General features: G+C 40.4%; 1 protein-coding gene across 1 annotated transcript in view; it reads right to left on the reverse strand.

The window, feature by feature from the left end:
• Positions 1-211: 211 nt before the first annotated feature.
• The window catches only part of fam135b (family with sequence similarity 135 member B), a 41,372-nt gene continuing 21,652 nt past the window's right edge, over positions 212-19,931 (reverse strand). Inside the window, exons 7-20 of the mRNA XM_046418242.1 lie at positions 18,705-18,831; positions 14,453-14,612; positions 14,091-14,140; positions 13,374-13,529; positions 11,958-12,031; positions 11,728-11,882; positions 9,637-11,623; positions 8,058-8,224; positions 7,670-7,761; positions 7,448-7,545; positions 6,363-6,514; positions 6,104-6,214; positions 5,375-5,488; positions 212-4,206 (exon numbers count right to left, since the gene is read on the reverse strand). Coding sequence (XP_046274198.1) covers positions 4,001-4,206; positions 5,375-5,488; positions 6,104-6,214; positions 6,363-6,514; positions 7,448-7,545; positions 7,670-7,761; positions 8,058-8,224; positions 9,637-11,623; positions 11,728-11,882; positions 11,958-12,031; positions 13,374-13,529; positions 14,091-14,140; positions 14,453-14,612; positions 18,705-18,831 — 3,649 coding nt within the window. The 3' untranslated portion in view covers positions 212-4,000. The remainder of the gene's footprint in view (positions 4,207-5,374; positions 5,489-6,103; positions 6,215-6,362; positions 6,515-7,447; positions 7,546-7,669; positions 7,762-8,057; positions 8,225-9,636; positions 11,624-11,727; positions 11,883-11,957; positions 12,032-13,373; positions 13,530-14,090; positions 14,141-14,452; positions 14,613-18,704; positions 18,832-19,931) is intronic.

A 19,931-nucleotide genomic window follows, 5' to 3' on the forward strand; every position in this document is an offset into this window, starting at 1 on the left:
TTTATCCAAATAAAAGACAATTTTATCTTGTTCACAATATGATAATATTGCCAAAAAACATTTGATGTCTGTTACAAGGGGCATTTGGTCTGAAAGTGTTTAACTAGTTTGAAATTTGAGAGGGAAAGTGACTGAAAAGGAAGCTATATAACAAAACTATGCAAAAATATTTTCAAGCAAACAGGAAATTGAAAGCCAGTGATAAAAATAATAATGCAAAAAGAACATTTTTATTGTAACATCATATCTGTTATAATAATACTATGCTATGTATATATATTTGTATTTATATTTTTACATAGGACACAAGCTAATCAGGAATACATAGAGTACAGTCAGCAACATAGAAAAATATCCGAGTAGTATTGGCACAGATGAAGAAGTATTTACTGTACTTTACATGTTATACATTCAGCAAAAGAATTGCAGAATGAAATAAATACATGTCCCACAGTGAAGTCAAATTTTTTTTTACATTCAGTTCAACACATGAAAGATGTTCTGCAGCGAGCAGGCAATCGTACTCCTTTCACTTGCAGTACACATTCACCTCCACCATCCACACACACACACACACACACACACACACACACATACAGGAACAGGATTCTGAGTAAAGGGCAATCAAATACAAAAAGGTTCAAGTCAGCTAGTTTCAAAGGTTGACAGCACTAGCAAGGATCTATTGGATTTATGGATCACCTTTGAATTCACTCTCAGTTATTACAGCAGCATAAATGTACAAATACATTTAGTCATAAAAACAAAAAATACCCTGCTCTACAGACTGAAGTTCACTGTAATGTAAATACATTTCTTTATGAGCTAATACAGTTCCTTCAAGTAAAACCTTTCACAGGATAGCCATCCATCTCATGAGACAATTTCAAACCTGTATTTGCCCTTGAAGGGGCAAATCTCACTACCACAAACATGCTTTCCTTTGTTGATTCACGCTGACCACTTTGGGTAAACACACATGGCCTTAAATGCAAACAAGCTAAAGCCTCATCCATAGACAGTATGTGTTTGTGTGTGCTAAGGGGAGGGGTGGCTGAGAAATGATGCGTGATGCATGATGCATGACGGTCCCTACAGATTGCTTACACAGCTTTGCTTAGTGGCTTTTTGAGAACAATCTTTGTGCCCTAAAGGAACCCCTTTGATTAGAGTCAATCATGGTGACACTCTGCTTACCATGCACCACAGCAATGGTTTCCAAACAAAAAAGAGCACTTTGCTATGTCACCTTTTGTACTCTTTGAAGACGATACAATGCTTGAATGGCCGACAGTTCAGTTTTAACAAGAAGTGCAGGATTTGACCTTCAGATTTAAAGAAGCTGTGCATGTATGAGCCAAAAATAAAACAAGGGAAAACAGCTAGTGGAGGTTGATTCAAGGTTGTCAATAAAGTGCACTTGCCATCAAACCAGTGCAAAGGTTAAATATACCTCTATGTCAGCACATAACTACATATTCAGCAGATGCACAACCATCGCTAGATATGAGACATCTGTGGCAACATTGTAATAACAGTTCTCTAATGTCCAAATGTAAACATCATTTGATAGACAGCACAGTGATGAGGAAAGCATGCTCACCTGTATGCTGGAAAATGACATCTCTCATGTAACTCTTGAACATGACAGGAAAGGTTGTGGAGAAACATATCAAAAAATACAACATTTAGCTGATGAGATGGTCAAAATATGGCATCATATATGTTCAAGTACATGATACGGTGTCTGCTACGATGATGCTTCCCTGCTTTCATCACCATCATACTGAACTTGGTTTACAAAAAGTGACAGCATGTGAGGGAGAATCTTGGCAGTGGGTCCATGTTGGAAAATCATCCAGTACCGCCAAACAAGCAATGTCACCCTGATTTACGGCATTTAACAAATAATGAATTTCAAAGTGCCTTATGGAATCTATCTTTGTGTAGACAATTTTAATCTACAATTTAAAATGGCTCATTAAAAAAGTGAAGGTCATTAGACCATAAGATTAGACTGTATAGTCATGGATAACGTGTTTCTTTTTCACATTATGCGTGCATATTTGTTGTTAATTTTATCAGTGAGTCAGTTTTGTGTCTCCCTGTCATGATTCAAGGGACAAAACAAAAATAAGTCCTGTATTTTAACTGTGATAAAACAGTAAGTTATAATTCCACACATATGCTTCAATACTGCTACAGTTTATCACAAGAATTGACCATTTGCTAAACCCCTCTGCTAAACAGCAACTGTCCATTCATAGCTTAGGAAATGCTAAGCACAAGAGGTCAAAGTTTTGATTTCTATACTGAAGTGGTCGTCATGGGATCATCCTATATTAGTGATGTGATTGTAATTCAAAGAGTTTCAGAAGCAGTATTTATTTAGCCTTTCCAAAACCAACAGCAACAGCATGCCAGGCTAATCAGCATATAGTAGTGCAGTAGTAGTTAATACCTACAATAGTAACCAAGCCTTACAAGGTAAAGGAGCATTAACATTAGGAAATTAGGTTGCATCAATTGTGGGTTGCCAGCGTCATCATAAATGTAGTAATTGTCTTTTGTGTGAAACCAGTTTAGCTTAACATTAGCTGCTTTATCCTGCTATAATGAGATTTGGGGAAAATCATCGATCCAGTGACCCAAGAATACATTTGCAAAACTCATCAATCCTCATCATAGAAACCTTTTTGATTTGAATGTTATAAATGTAAACATAGGTTGTACCACTTGAAAACGTGAACACCTTAGCACACCAGCCAAACAGGACCAATTTAATATGAAATCTTTCATTTTTCCATAATCTAGCGTAGTCAGCTGGAGAAAGTCACATGATGGTTTGGGCTGAAGTTAGTTTATGTCCTGTATGTGACATTTATTAAGCATGTGATGTAACTTAAATATGTTACCTAATCTATGTCACATAATTTATCTTACAACTTGTAGTGCGTAAATGGTCTCCTGGCTGAAAGTCCTGTGACTTACAGTTCTTTCTACTGCTTCACTGATATGAAAAACTTGACACAGACAGTGTTAAATGAAATGTGAAAAGCAAAAAAAAATAAAAAATGGAAAATGCAGCACTTGGCAAATGATCAGTTTCTAAATATTAGTCAGTCAGTCTTTCAGTCAGTCAGTGCAAAGAATCAATTATGAAGTCAAGGCTAACACAACAGGTATCAAAGATACTGAATTGCTCATTTATGATGTAGCCTTAAACTTGATATTCATGGTCATTGGGTTAGTTTGAACTGTTGTACAGTGTAACCAGATGTAAATGTATGAAAAAGCTAATTATACTATGTTGAATCATAGGCTACATGGGGTAACACTCCTGGCGCCATTGTCTAATAAACAGTTTGATTTTCATTTGATAGATTTGATGATAACAACACACAAAAGATCACAGTTAGATGGACTACTTACACCATAGACACATAAGTAGATAAAAATAAATAATTTAAACAATATACTCATTTCTGTAAAAAGGAACATCTATGTTTTGTACAACAAAATACTTCATGTACAGTCAAGGGGAAAAATGCTGCGCATCTATTGCCTCGGTTCTAATGATAGTTTAAGGTGTAACCCTTAAAGAACAATTCAATAATCCAGGCTCTAAACCAGCTCTAAAGGGAAAGTTGGTAAATGCTTTTGACCACAATTAGCATCTGTTAGTGTTCTGGCTGAGAGGTTATTTATAAGGCCAACAAAACATCTACAATCAATCCTGTGATAGATGTTTTGTTTTGCATGGCTACACGTCAAACTCAGATGTCTGAGTTAGCAATTTAAACAGTCACAATACACAAATCTTTTAATAACAGTTGCTAACAACCCTAACAAATGGGATATACAGGCCTTGCTTCTTGAATACCAGGGATTATATACATTGAATATACTGTACAAAGTGAAGGTAAAGACCATATCCTCTGAACTGCCTCCATCAGCCACCAACATGCTCTGTCCCGTAAGTACTGCAGTAGTAGCACCTTTATTTGAAGTAGTTGAGCCCTGCCACTAAGAAGAACTTCTCCAGGAAAAGCTCAGAGTCCAAGACAGCAATGTGTGCAGCACGGCCGATCAAGGTGTTGGCTGTGTTGGGCAGAGCGTGGAACACGTTCTGGCGGATCAGCCGGCACTCTTTAGCCTCCACAAGTGGCTGCAGGAGGTTGTTGATCATCTCAGTGTACACCGGCCCTTCAGTGTGAAAGTGAGGAAAGCTCCAGTGAGTCCTACTCAGTACATGATACATCTATTGTATTTAAATGTATTTAATATATATACTGTAGTCTGTCACATAACCTTCATTAAACAGCAACATGGTGTGTGGTGTGCACGCTTCCTTTCTTTGTATGTATTAAATAAACAAGATACAGTATTTTAATTGGTCAGTTTTAGGGGTGCTAAAATAATAGTATTTTAAGAGTATGATGAGCTCACATCCCTAATTAGCCCAAAATTTGTTGTTAATAATGCACTAATATGACATGGATGGACACTGGTCAGATATGAGTCATCTACCTTAAACACAGTTTCTTTGTCACTGTTGTTACATAGACAGCAAAGTTTTAAAAACCTTGAAATATGTCTCTTTATATTTTTTCAAAAGCCCCCGAAGAATCTCATGTTGCGGTTAAGACATGGTGTGTAAGTGCAGGCACCCTATGCAACTTTTTCTAACTGTGAACATTTTACAAGATAATGGTATACAAACTGTGTGTAACAGAGGAGCCATACTACTGACAGATTACTGAGTCAGTTGACTGACTTCGCAAGGTTCGTTACACTGCAATATCTATCTGTAGCTAAAATGAGCCTCCATAATATAGTGCTCATAGCCATTGACTGTATATAAAGATAGATAACATAAGAGCTCATGATACATTAATTGCCCCCTGGTGGGTGGCTCCCATATAGGTAATAACCCCTCCCTCTTATTGTTAATAGACAGGACACGAGCCAAACTAAGTACATGTCATCACACTGATGCATGTTTTCATTTTTCTTGGTTTTGAGTTTGGTTTTTGTTTGTTCCACCGTCAAATCACGACTGCACAGACTCCAAGATGGCATCGTATCCGGGATGTGTTAACCTCAGTTACAGCCACAAAACCAATTAGTGTATTGAATTGTGCAAGCGATATTTTATTTCTTATGATTTAATTATAAATTTGAAAGAGGAAGATGTGTTATTTCTTTGTTTAAAAAATGACATATTGTCCCTTTCAATAATTCCAATTAGTTCAACACTGTGATGTTTACAAATACAATGCTGTAGGCTTGGTACTGAGTATTCTCATAGCTACTGGGACAGTAGGACTACGAGAAGATAATCCATTATAGCATTAATATATGTACTTCTGACCTGTGGTTCTGTCTTTAAGAGCAGTTTTGCACATCTCTATTCTGGCAGAGTGGAAAGGGACATAACGGTCCTGTGGTGATGCCACCAATACCACATTCTTGAAGAACTGAAGCCCTGAAAGGACACAAAACAAACAAGTAAATGAGACTATACTCTGTGTGGGTTTGTGAGCGTGTGTGTGTGTGTGTGTGTGTGTGTGTGTGTGTGTGAGAGAGAGAGAGAGAGAGAGAGGGAGAGAGAGAGGGAGCGGGAGAGACGTGGAGAGAAAGGGAGACAGGAAAGGAATGAATTGGTTGTAAAACGCAAAGTACAATCACAAAGTACAATGACAGGCTTGATACGATAAAACTGCATTTTTTTTCTCAAGTCTCCTGTCAGTGTGCTTTTAAGAGAGTGCGCTGGTGGGTTTCCAATGACAGGGTTTGGATCATTTTGTCAGCCTGCCACAGCGCTGGAGGGGTAAAAAAAAAAAAAAAAGTGTTTTCAGGCTTATCTTCTTCCAGCCTGTGTGACAAACGACTGCTTTGTTCCACTCACACAGTGGGGAGGCCTCTCACAGGCCTTTCTCAGTTAGCTGGCAGGGGTTTGAGTGTTAGTGAGCTGACACATACAGAAATTTGACAAAAAAGACAAGATGACAACATTTTCATGAATATCAAGTAATAGTCTTTTAAGTGAGGCAGTCAATATAGTGTCTGTGTTTCAAATTTGTCCGTTTTTACTCTGTACCTGGTTTTTGGCTCAGGAGATAGAGGAAGGTTTTCCTCGGATCAACGTGGTCTCTGAAGGTGAGCTGCAACAAGGATCCAGATTTCTTCAGCTTCTGCATTAACCACAGACCTAAGTCACACAAATATGGATGATATTCTTAAATGAAACAGCAAATGCTGCGTAGGAGCACAAAACATCAATATGCAGCACTGCACAGCATTGTGAACACAGCACAGTTCCAGTGTGCGTTTTTCCCACAGCTGATTGGTGGCCTCACCTGTGCTGACCAATGTGCTGTTGTTGTACAGCGTTCCCAAGTGTGGGCCTGACAGCGAGAGGAAAGTGTGCAGTTTGGGCAAATAGCAGCGGAAGCGAGGCCTCGTCAGCACTGAGCGGATGATGATGTTCCCCAGAGAGTGGCCGATGAAGCTGTTGGCCGGACACAAACAACTTTCAGGGAGAGAAACTTGCAACTTGAGTGGGCGGCTAGAAAAACAGTGCCTCCTACGCTGCTGACCTACAGTACGACACTGTGCAGTATCTTATTATAGACTCGTCGGTGAGAAGGAACTACTTCAAATGCAGCCGATTTGGAGAATTTAGCTACAACATTGATGATAACAAAAAATTCATTAACTTGTTAAATGTTTAAACATTCTCAAAGGCAATGACAACTTAATGATGCTAACATAGAGGGCGTATCATACAAATTAACAGCGCCTTCCCAGCAGTGGGAGATATTAGATTCATGAAGCTATGTTTAATTACTGTACTGTTACAGCTCTACCCAAAATCCCTCACCGGCATGTCTGCTCCTTCTCATCTGTCTGCTACTGAACTAAATATAAAAGAAACGCGGAAAGAACCAGATGCTATTGCGGCAGTCCATTGCTTTTGTCTTTGATACACACCCTCTAGAGAATATGCCCGAAGAAAGAAAGTTAACAAACTTGGGTAGAAACACTTTTTTAAAAAAAATAAATTGGCACATTGAGGGCAATTAAGCAGGAAGATGAATAGCTTAATTTGATGGGAACCAGGCAACACCTTGTTGCATAAAGGAGTACAGTCTACCAAGTGAAAGTCAGAAACTTATTGGCAAAATATGATAAGAGCTTTTCATCCATTTTGTGCCACTTACCCATTTTGAGCTAGTTCAGCCTATTTATTATCGTGAAACAGCGATTCTCATAATTTCAGGCACTCATGCTGAGACTTAGTATCAATGTAGAGTCTCTGCTGCCATCTGCTGACTGAAGAAAATGCTGCTTAACCCGTCCTGAATTTGCCTCAAATAATCAGTCAAAAATATGAGTTGTCAGTAATGTGTGTGTTGCACAGGATTAAAGTTGAGTGTCTGACCTTATCCTGCCGATGGTGAGATTGTACAGCTGGATATGCTGAATGATCTCATCCAGCAACCTGTCTGTCATGGTGTCGAAATCTGCGAACGTGTCGGTCTGCAGGGAAATGGAGAAGAAAAGCACAGCAGTCAGCTCTCTACGAATCGTTTTAAAGCACTTTCAGAAAATGAGATTGTACATATTATCAAGTAGCGCCCATCACCGTCATCTCCAAATGTACCTGGTTTCTTTCAGACATGAGGAAGTCCAGCCTGGATCCTGGCAGTCCTAACTCAATAAAAGTCTTCACCAGTCGAAGGTCTGCACTGTTTCCTGGAAGAAAAGAGGAAATTATACACACAGATTCTGGCTCAGCTCTTATGAAGAATGCTCATTAATCATTTCAGAGACACCTGGAATATATTTCATGGAATTAGTATTCACATACTGCATAGTGCAAAACGATATTTTACCTTAGTACAACATACTCTCAGAGACTATATTACATTTACAATGCTCATAAGACATTCAAATAAAAAAAAAGGATGTACAGCAAGCTAAAGATGTATCAGTTGAACAACTATTAGGTTATTGGTCAGTTGCGAACCAGAACATTCAGCTGCACTCACCATCAAGCCCATGGACACACACCACAAGGTGTATACCGTCATCAAACTCTTCATCGTCCTCCTCAGGGGGGAAGTAGGGCAGATCTGATGCCAGGAGAGGAAGGTCACTATACAAACTGGCCTGAAAGCTCAGCTCTTTGAACAGTTCCTCTTTGGCTTTGTAGAATCTGGAGTAAAGGAAATGACAAGAGACATTATATTCTGTTTGTTAGGAATAAATTGAGAAATGTAATTCCCAGAAATGTGGACAGACAGGAAAATAATGTACAATCTTTAGTACTGGTCATAGATCTCATTGTACATACAAGTTTGCACAAGACTAAAAGTGCATCTCTTCGAGGTGACTCACTCCTACAGTGTTGTCCCTTTGGTCCAACATATAATATAAACCTGCCTTCCATTTTTGTATGAGATTAATTTTAGTTCATACTACCCACATCCAAGCAAACCAGCTTATACACAGACGTCCCACAGACTTGCAAGTAGTTTCCCTAGGTTTTATTTCCCTGTCACCATGCCAGGTTACAAATTTTAGCAGAGGAGAAGTCAAAACAAATCCGATTTCAGTTCCTGTACTTGCAGCTAATCATAATGGATTTATCTGTTCTCTCTGATGTGATTTAATACTCAGGAGGCATTTCACCTCATTCTGACTTCCTTGCTTCATATTGCCCTCATTCCATTCTGTTATACTAGGTTTTCCAAGCATGAGTAACTGCCACCTACTTCACCAGATGTCAACTGCTATCTCCACAAACTCACAAAACCTGTAGTTCCTGTAGTTGGTGTGGATTATAATCTCACTCCTACAAAGTTTTCTTGGGAAGAGGACCTGCATTTTCTGCAGCGTTAATTATTGACTCCCAAGTATTATTCACACCTGCCTGTACAGAACTAACTGTGTATTCAAGAAAGCTTGAATGCAGCTTTAATGTCCAACGATAATTACATGGGCCACCCCCCTTTCAGTTAAAAAACAGTCAATAGAGGTGATTTTCAAAAGTAGTGGTTTTTATTACTGAACGGAATAAAAGTCTTACAAGTGGTCCTTTTACAGGTAAGTTTATGTTGATTAGCTATTTTTGCTGTCTAATCTGCTAACATCAGCAATGTTCCCTTGGCAGATATTTGATAGCTTAGTCAGCAAGCCAGGGTGCAGCACAAGACATGCGTTAATGCTTGTAGGTAAGAAGGAGACATTAGCTAAGAAGCTAATCTGTGGTGCAGCCTGTGGCCCTTAATGTGTTGTGTAGCAGGCTGCTGTCTAGCTGTTAGTTATGTCAGTGCCTGCCTAGAGTATGTAGACAAGTACAATGACATCCTGCCTGCTAGAAATCCAATGACAGTGAGAAAGCTAAATTGAAATTAAGACACTGTGGCACTTTTTGTGTTGTGTAGCAGACTGCTGTCTGGCTGTTGGTCAGTGTCATTGTCCGTCAATGTAGGCAGAAACCACAAGCTTATTTACAAAGCAGATATAGTTGTAGAGTTTTTCGTAGAGTGTATTTCAATTAACCCTAACACATTTACAACACATTTTGGTCTGCTAACAATAAGCTTATCTAAAACATATACTCACTTCAGCATCCGTTCATTGGTCTCATCATCCATGTTCAGAGGATGGAGTGAAGACGAGGAGATGATACCAAAGGAGCCTAAGGGCTGATGGGTAATAGGTGAGGTAGCCTGGCGAGCCGAAATTCCACTGATGGATGGAGAGTCTCTCAGAACAGAAGAAAATGGCAGACAGGTCGGAGCACAGGATACCGACATATTCACCACCTCCACCATCTTCTTGTTCACAAAGGCCAGCCCTGAGTTGGGAATCTTAGATGACTTAGTGGGGCAGTCTAAAGGCTCTTTCTCGATTGCTGATATCCCACTGAAGTCAACAGATGGTGGCATATCGTTCGCTATCAGCCCTGTAAGGTCACTCGGCCTCTGTGTGGTGGTGGTACTATTCGGCAGGTCATTGGAGTGTTGGAGTCGTGAAGGCTCTAGAGGTGTTCGGGAGAAATCCTGACACTCCTGGTCACTGAGCAGTTCAGTCTGTTGGAAACTTTGGCACTCATCTCCAGTGTTAATTCTCTCCTGGTCTGCTGCACTTTTATGCACACATGGTTTGTTTCCACAGCTGCAGGGTGCTGCTTCCGTTTCAGCAAGATGCACATCCTCCACTAAGGTGCTTACTTCACTGATGTGTGTTTGATGGTTCATATTCTCCCCCTGGCTGCCAATAATAGCACTTTCCTTCAGATGAGTGCTTTCTGCAGACTCTTGTAAAAGCAAGGCATCAGACACACCACTTAACACAGATTTGGTTCTGTGTGTCTCTGACAGGTTCTGTGAAGAGTTTAATTTTTCAGAGTTAAGACTCTCTGTGAGGATATGAGCAAGATTTGTTTTTAAATTTGGTTCTAATAAAGACGAATCAGATTGCTCTGAATCTAGGTTGCTGATTAGCAAAGAGCAGTTGATAGTAAATGAATCCTGGTGTTGCCTAAAGCTCTTATTGTCTGTTTCCTGGCTGAGCAGCACATGGTCCTCCTCAGTGTCTTCAGGGCTACTTATCTGCGGCGCAGAGACTGACTTGGTCAGCTTGCTTAGCTGCCTCTGCTGCTGGTCCTCCTCGTAGGGCAGGGAGCTAATGGAGGTAAGTGAGGCCTGTATACCTGCACTTGGAAGGCTTCCGTTGCTCTCCATCTGCAGGCCCTCCAGAGAGCTGCGGTGCACTGGGTGGCGACACACTATTTGTTGTGGAATCTCACGTTCACTAGAAAAGTCTAAAGGAGGTCGGCCACGCAGAGCAACCTCCATGGGCCAGGCCACCGAGCTGGGCTCGCTCTCAATACCTGAGTCAGAAATAACTGAGGACGAGCGCTTCATGATCTTGCAGCTGACCAGACCTCCACGATGAGTCATCTCTTTTCTGAGATCACCAGTAAAGGGAGGGATGACTGGATGTGCAGAGGGTAGGTTAGTGAGAGGAACATCTTCACTCTCATCATCTATAGAGTGATTTAATGGCATGGCAATATCAGACTCCTCTTCATTGTTTTCACTCTCTTTTGCTTTGCTGCCATTTGTGGCATCACAAAGTTGGTCAGTATTTTCTGTTAAATGATAAGCTGGAGACTTAGCACTGCTGTTATGAGAGTCAATAAGGGGATTGTGATTGGAAGAGAGATCCAGGACTGCTTCTCCTCCATATGAATCCACATCACAAGGCTTAGCGATGTACCTCAGGCCTGGATTAAAGTTCTCGTCAATCTGGCCTTGTTTTTTCTCTAGTTCCTTCAAGCTTACTGCCTCTGCCAGAGAGGGACCAGCAATGTCCTCACTAAGAATGAAGTTCTGGGTACTAGTGATGCTTGTCCCGGTCTGACTCTGTTCTGCAATGAGAGAGACATATGTGGGCAGGTCCATGCAGTCATCACTGTTCAAGGGGTCCTGGGTTATTGCTGGTGGTCTGGCTCCCTGGCAGCTTTCGAAAATCCCATTGGCAGAAATGATGGCAGCATCTGGGTTCGTCTGTCCATCAGTAGTTGGCACATGTGATACCCACTCTGGAAAAGCAATTGTAGTTCTACAGTGAACATTGTGTCTTGAAAAACCAAAAATTGGTGTTAAGTGTATTTAAGACAATATCTTCTGCTACTTTCTGTATTACCTGTTTGAGGAGACTCCACATATCTGTCTTCAAAGATGATGGGCAGGCTATTCCAGTCTCCATCAATGTCCAGGCACTCAACAGGTAAAGGAGGCATCTTGGTCAGGTAGTCTGAACTCCGCACTTCTGCAGCTATCTGGCCATGTCTGTTGATTCTGAGTCAGCAGAGTAATATCATAAATACTACAGTTCTCTCTATTCACAGAATTAATTATTTTCTGTTTACTTACAGTTCCTCTTGAAAAATAAGAGATATCTCTTTGGGGTGTTCAGTGAAGAAGTATGCCTCTGAAAACCTTCTGACCTGATGTTTCCAAAAACAGATAAAACAATTTTCACCTTGGTGAAGCGTCACTCTTAATCTTAATGGCATAAGACAAAGAAACTGGTCAGTTGAATTAAGTCAAAAATTGAAGGTCTGCACACAACAAGAAATTCGAATCACTAATTTCAGTGACACAAGCTTGAGCCAAAAGCTTTCTCCTTCTCTGGCTCAAATTAGAAATGCATCATCCTTAAAAGTCAGGCACTGTGACAGGCAAATCACCAGGAACACTATTTCTGGTGTATTTTCTCTCCACAATAATTACAGAATAAGTGTTAATTGAAATCTTTACTCCTTTGGTGGGTGGAGGCATGACAGTATCCCCTCAGGGTAATCAAATACCAAAGCAAACATGTTCATTATTTTCAGACAACTGAGACGAAACAGAAACTCATAAGAGAGCCTTGAGAGCTACTCCACTGTGAAGCACATATTCATATTAAAGAGCCTGGTGATTAGATAGAAATTGCAATGGAAATTATATTAACTTGCTCAGTTGGGTTTCAGCTACTGAGGTCTAAAATAGCATCTTTGGTAATTCCCTTTGTAGCACTCACAAATCATTCCAAGTTGCCATAGACTGATCAGTCTAAACTAACATATTAAAGTAAAGTAAATTAAGTCTTAAGTAACATTTTGACCTTTGATTCACAATAGTGCAGTGGTTAGCACTGTTACCTCACAGCAAGAAGGTTTTGCCTGCGTGGATTTTCTCTGGGTACGACAGCTTCCTTCCACAATCACAAAAACATGCACCTTAGGTTAAATGGCTACTCTACATTGCCCCTAGGTGTGAGTGTGTATGTGGTTGTCTGTCAGCCCTGCCATTGACTGGCGACCAGTCCAGGGTGTACCCCGTCTTTCACCTGTAGTCAGCTGGAATAGGCTCCAGCCCCCCGTGACCCTGATGGCTAAGCGGTATAGAAAATGGAGGGATAGATGGATTCACAATTGATATGATATGATATGAAGGTTTCTTCCTCATCACAATTGGTTTAAATGTTATTTTTACTTGGCATACTTGCCCAGAGCAATAACTCCATGGTGGTGTAGAAGAATTTTATTCAACAGCTTGTAAAACACTGTATTAATTGGCGGCCTCAAAAAGCTGCTTATAGAACTACATTACCAATGGTTATGAAACTATGTGTAGTGTAGTATTTCAGTGTTGTGGTGTGGGTGCCATAATGAAAATTATTAAATGTATATATTTCATCACTGCACTCTAATATGGAGACTATCTGGACTGTGTGCTGTGAGGGTACACACAGTAAATGTTGAGCCTAGTGTAACCCTGCCTTTGATGGAGTGTGGCTCTCACCCTGAGCGTGTGGTGCTCCTGGGCCAGGTAGGAGAGGATGTGGGGGTTGAGCACAGCGGCTTCCAAGAAGCAGCTCCACAGAGCAGCTAGCTGGGAGCAGAGCTGGCTCACATCCCTGCTGATCTGCTCTGCAACCTTCTCATGGCCTTCCTGCAGCTGATTGAGACATGAGATGGCTCAGAAGTTATTTCTATGGGATCCTTGTACCACAGTTATCCTAATAATACAATACAGGAGATGCTTTTGGCCTGTGGCTGACCATTAAGATTTAGTTATGGGCCTCCAAAGGAAAAAGTCTGGGCACCCCTGGTTTAGCGGCTTCTTTTAATTCTTGAAAACCATGATTACTTAATGTCTCTAATGATCTCCTGCAAGACTTTAGCAGAAAGCTTCAAGATTTTTGGTTACCAAAGAAAACATTGTAATCACGTCCATCCCCTTATATTCCTACAGTATAGTAAAAATAAATTCAATTAAAATAAATTTCCTTTCTTAGTATTGCATTTTTCAGTTGTTCTAAATTCTTGTGTTGGTTAGCATACTAATAAAAAAAAATCAGCCCCAAACATCTAGATAAACCATTCCAGGTGTCATTAAATGTTTGAAGTCATGCATCAACTCACTATTCATGATGAGAAACAACTGCATGTCCATCGAGAGACAACAGAAATGTGTCTTTGATGATGGCTCTTTTATATGGAGATAGAACTAACATACCTGTAACTCTATTGTGAGCTGATTCAGAGTTTCTTCAACGGGCAGCACCTCTGTGGAAAGAGAACAGAACATGAAGATATATGACTCACTTTTAGAGATGAAAACTACCCAACAGCATATAAAATCAATCAGTTAAATCAGTTAAAATGTTGGTTACACATTCTTGCGTCAGTAGAAATAAGGAAGCATTACAATTGTTTAATAATACGCTTAAAGTGATCAGTCTTGATAATGAATACTTTTAGGACTTTAACATTCTTGTGTTGGTATTTTATTTGATTAAACAATACATACAACACTTATATATTTTTTAGTACAATAAAAAATAAAAAGATTGAATATAATGTTTTACACACACTCACCTGAATCGAGTGGAGTCTGCTGGAGCTGTGGGTTTTCCTTCTTCAGTGCATTGTAGTAAGTGTGCAGGCCCCTGTGTGCGACCAACAGGAGGCGACAGAGCCTTCGATGCCACGTATGAGCCCTCTGCAGGCAATTTTCACTGGGCACATAAAAGCTTCCCTGTAGAGAAGGAGACACAGAGGAAATGTCAGCTGCTATGCGGGTCAGTAGTCACTTCAATGGCCTGCCTTAATAATGGACATGCACCCATACTTTAACTTTATAGCTGCTCCTGCAACAGTTGCATGGGCATGTCACTGACCTAAAGGGAGCTTCTTTCTGAATAGAAACGTGTAAGATAATTCCTTGGAAGATCAAATAAGACGTTAAAAACAATTGCCCCCTAAACACAGCTTGCTGTCAGCTGTAAAAACAGATCATGGGCCATAAGGAGGATGTTACGCATCCTTGTTATGACCTTTTCATGTTCACAAGTGGGAGAGGTTGACCCAGAGCTCAATACAGAAGGAAGAAATAATGTTTCTGTAACTGTGTACATAAAACTAAAAATCAAAAGTGCTCAGCTAAAATCATACAATGAAACATTCAACAATACTAAGTGAGTAACAAAGCTAAAAGAAGCAGCTTGATTAGGAAATAACATTCCATGAAAAATCATTCCTGTAATACAAGTACAATTTCCCCTGCCTCTGAGTGGAAGCTAAATATAAGCTGTAATATGGACCACATTTCCAGTAGATGGCTCTCTAACAATACAGTAGAAATATTAACTGTATTTCACCAATGCAATTAACAGGATGTGCTGAGTGAGAAACAAGCCCCTGTCCAAACAGCTACAAATCACCAAAGCCTTGATACTGTAATCATTTGTTTTCTAACTCATGGCCCCCTCACTGAACAACTGACATTGCACACATTAGGCGTCATAACACTGAGCCAGATAGCCTTGAATGTGACCGGTGGCTGCTTTCACCCACTAACAGTCTGCTGCCAAGCGAGTTCTTCCCATGGCTGGGATGTTTTGGGAGCGCCAGTGGGACTCTGAGCTTCGAAAGGCATGTGATGCCTGAGTATCTGGGGGTGTACTGTAATTTGCCTCAAGCAAGCACAGTCTCCGGCCCTATCATCATACCTGTGTGCGCTCTGTAATTGCAGCTACCCAGTATACCCAAACCAGGAAGGAACATCTGTATGTTTACTTTCATAATTCTTTTTACCTTTATAGAGGCCTGTCTGGATGAGTCTGCAAGCAAAGGGCAGAGGAAAAATAACTATTTTTCACTATGAACTAGTCATTATCCTAAAACCAGAGATTCTCTGGAAGCTGACAATGCTTGGGTTATGCTGAAAGTAACAAAGATTTCCTCTCAAAGTATTCTTTTATGCCACAGAAGGAGCTTTATTCTTCTGTGTGAGATGCAGCCACTGATACCAGAGGAACTCGACATTTTTTCAGCAAAAACAACATTGTACTTGAAATGCTGTGGTGTTTAGAGGGAAAGTGCTGAAGACATAGCGCAGCCACAGGTGAAATGCTCTAAATAAATAAAGGTGAAGGAAGAGGCGGCGTTCTGAGATGATTTCACCTGCAGCTATGTGGTACGTGGCACTTGCGAGCAGAACTCATTAACGTGATCAAACGAAACCCCCCTGCTTGGCTAAATGCAGAGCTTATTAAAGTGCCCAGCCAGGGGTGAGAGTAAAAACCAGGAGGGGGAGGGCAGGGGGGCGACCAAGGCGCTCATTAACATTTACAGTGCAGTGTAACTTACAGTGTGGCGTCCGCAGGGACCCGAGAGATGTATGTTATAAAATGATGGAAAAAATGGCACCAACAGTTTTACAACTCTACTCAAGTTGGAATAATTGCCACAAGAGAAAACTATAGATAAGAGACGATTTTGATTAAACATAATGGACACATCAAAAGTCAGTCACTTCAGAACTGACTGGAAAATCCAATCTCTAAACTTGACCTGCTACTAATATTGTAATAAAAATAGTGCAAAAGTTTTTTACACAGACCTTAGCTGACTCCAAAATCTATGAAACATGTAGATTCTACACAGGTTTGAGTAATAGCCTACTGAGTATTGTAGTAAAAATTTCAGTATGTATACTGAACACGAAGCCTGATGAGCAGTGGTTTATAGCAAGGTTCATCAACTACACTGTTCAAGGGCCAGAATTTTACAAAGCACTGCTGGGAGTTGAACGTTCAAAAAACATAACAAAACCAAAACATGATGAAGGCCTAATTAGGCTTATTATTTAACATTTTCACGTTCTTACAAGTTAATGTTATTTTTTGTCACTTCCTTAGTCTCTGTCATTTGGTTTTGAGTCCATGTGTCATGTTCCTTGTGTTTCCATGTTTTATGTTCAAGGTTTCCGTCACTTCCTGGTCCTCTGTCTTTTGGTTTTGAGTCCATGTGTCATGTTTCACGTGTGTCTTGTGTTTTCATGTGTTATGTTCAAGGTTTTTGTCATTTCCTGTTTGTCATGTTTTATTTTGAAAGCTTCACTTCCCCTGTGTGTCCCGTTTTCATGTAGCTTTGCTTTTGGTTTTCCTGATTGCTTTCTCCCTCCTAATGTGTGTCACCTGTGTCTCGTTGTCTTGTCTATTTAGTCCTCGTTTTCCCAGTCACCTTTGTCAGAGTGTTTTTGTATTGTCTCCATGATCTTCCATTTGCCTTGCCATGCTATGCTGTGAACTTTGTCACAGGTTTTTCCCATTGATCCCATGCCACAGAAAGTGTGTGCTTTTTTGAGTTTTGCTTTAATAAGTAAAGAGTATTGTTTGGACCTCTGCCTCACCTGCCTGCCCATTTTTCATTCTGCATCAGGGTTCAGCTTTCCCTGCGTCAGCAACGACGCTACTTTTTGACATTTTTTATAGCCTATATTGGTATTAACAGATGATAACTAGATACTTAACTAGGAAATGCTCTCAGACCTCCACCAAGGTGCTCAAGTGTTCAATGCAAAGCTGACACCTTAACTAATAAGTGAATCCTCATCTCAACAAAAAAGTCAGTTCCAATAACAATAACAATGCACCAGGTTACATCTCTGTCTCATCTCTCCCCTCCCCTGGTGTTGGACATGCGTTTTGTCCAAATTCCCACAAAGTCTGGAGATGTGGCATCTTCCTCCAAGGTTAAGTGGAGGTACGGATGAGTGTTTATTTGTACTTCAGAACACAACCGCTGTGAAGAAAATTAGAAAATAATAAAATTTTTCTGATTCTTTGCTTCACTGTCTCAAATGGCACTCCTTTTCTTCACTCGCTGCTTCACTCGGCCATCGTTGCTCTCCTGAGCCATGGAGGAGGAGCCAACACACAGCCAATACTCATTCTGCAAAAGTGAAAAATTATTTGTGTGTCCCTCTCATATTGAGGATTCACTTCAAAATTTAAATAGTTTGTCCTTGGCACATGGTCCATCCTTCCAACAAGTCTCATGAAAATCAGGCCAGTAGTTTCTCCATTATTCTACTGAGAATCACGCAAACCAGACTTTGTTTGTTTATGCATTAACAATTGGAGTGACAAGAGTTTCCAGCTGCTGCTATTCAAGAAATACTGAATCACTTTATCTTCATGTGATTAAAGGCCATTAAAATACTTTAATTCCTGTAAAGTAAAACATATATAATTTTGATTAATAATTATGATAACAGTAAGAAAATTTCTGTTGTGAGGCTTAACCGTACTGTAAATGAGCACAGAGGCATGAGAGGGAGTTGAACAGGACTACACCATCATTTCCAGTGAGAGCTGCTATCACTTCCAGATGCTAAGCCTGGAGCCTACATGCCTGGACAGGTTGGTTAATCAGATATTATGAAAAGTCACAGTGCAGCACAGTAATAATATCTGTGTTGGCCTCTGGTCTTTAAGCCTTAAGACTCCACGGAGCTCCGACAAATGACAGATTCTGAGGGACAGGCAGGTCCAGGATCAGTAATCCAAATGGGGATGAGTCTCTACCTCACTCTTGAGCTGAATCGTGTTGCTTCTGGATGACATGCCAAAACAAATGACAACTAAATCCATCAGCCTGTGTCCCTAAACCGACATTACGTTTACGTCATCACTGTTTGCTTACAAAAAGGGAACAACCGGCTGAACGGGGACAACACTCAGCTCATGTTGAGCTGTTTTTTTCAGCTTGCTGAGACAAAGCGGGCTTTTACTCTCTGTGACTTCCTATTTGAACACAGCTGAACTGCTAAAGGTTAACATACCTCAGAGATGACAGGCTTGCAGTAGCCAGCTCCGAACACAAGGTTCTCCACAGACATGGCAGATGGGTCGTTCGTGCTCTCTGGCGAGCCCTTCCCCAGCCAGGAGCCCTTTCCTGTACGTGCAAAGCTGCAGAGAGAACAGGGAGGGACAAACACATGCAGGGACAAACCATGAGTGTGTATGTGTGTGAAGGAAGACAGTTAGGTGGAGAGATGAGAGCTGCTGCTATTCCAATCAGTCAAGTGCTGCAGTAATCTATGTAATGCATTGCTAAACGCTAAGTTTGTGATACTGAGAGCTGAATTCATCAGATAAGTGTTTGGAAAACTATCCATTCAAGCAGCTAATGGATACACTCTTAATTGTAACTGCCAAAACGAATACAAAGGATGAAAAAGCTGTGCCAGCAGTTCATTCTCTTGAGTTCTGGGTGCAACTACAATTATAGTTGTCACTCAGAAACTCAAAATCTCTGTCTTTTAAAAAGTTCTAACCCTAACCCTAACCCTCTACAAGAACCCTCTCCCACAAAATGTTGTGCATCCAATCACAGCAACACGTACAGTGTATATCACCTTTGATTGGTTCTCATGAATTTTATGAGAACATGGTAAAAAAGTAAGTCACATTCTAGTATATAAAAGCAGTAATGATTTTATCTAAATATGCACGGTTGCTGTAACAGGCTGCTGTACTGTCCTTGTCAGAACACGCACTCAAATTGGCCTTCAGCCCTTTCAGAAAGCCTTCCTAACATGTGATTAATGTTGTGAAAGAAATTTTAACCCAAACAATGATCTTTTCATAAACCTAACTGAGTAGTTTTGTCGCCTGTACCAAAGCAAACTGCCACAGAAAACTCACAGTAATTTCAAAAATCCTTAACAATAAGTCATTCACCAGTAAGTCAAAAAAATATCAGCTCAATATTCTGATAATGTGTTTCACACAAGACTCGAGCTCTGGTTACCAAAGTGAAAGTCCAGTGTTTGATTCATTCACCCACCACAAGCTGCTCACTATGCAGACTTTGTGGCCCTTTATGCCTGACCCCCTGGAGAAAGTTTTCTATAAAATATACATCACATTCCAATACATAAAAGCAGTAATAAAGTGTGGTGTTTAGAAGACACTGGCTGCTGTTTTGTCAGAGTAGCAGCAGCTATAGTACATTTCAACCAGGGTTATATTAGAAAGAAATTAGCCTGGTCTTTCACGTTTCCACA

Source organism: Scatophagus argus, chromosome 17 (assembly GCF_020382885.2).
Source record: "Scatophagus argus isolate fScaArg1 chromosome 17, fScaArg1.pri, whole genome shotgun sequence".
In the NCBI taxonomy this organism is placed as follows: Eukaryota; Metazoa; Chordata; class Actinopteri; family Scatophagidae; genus Scatophagus; species Scatophagus argus.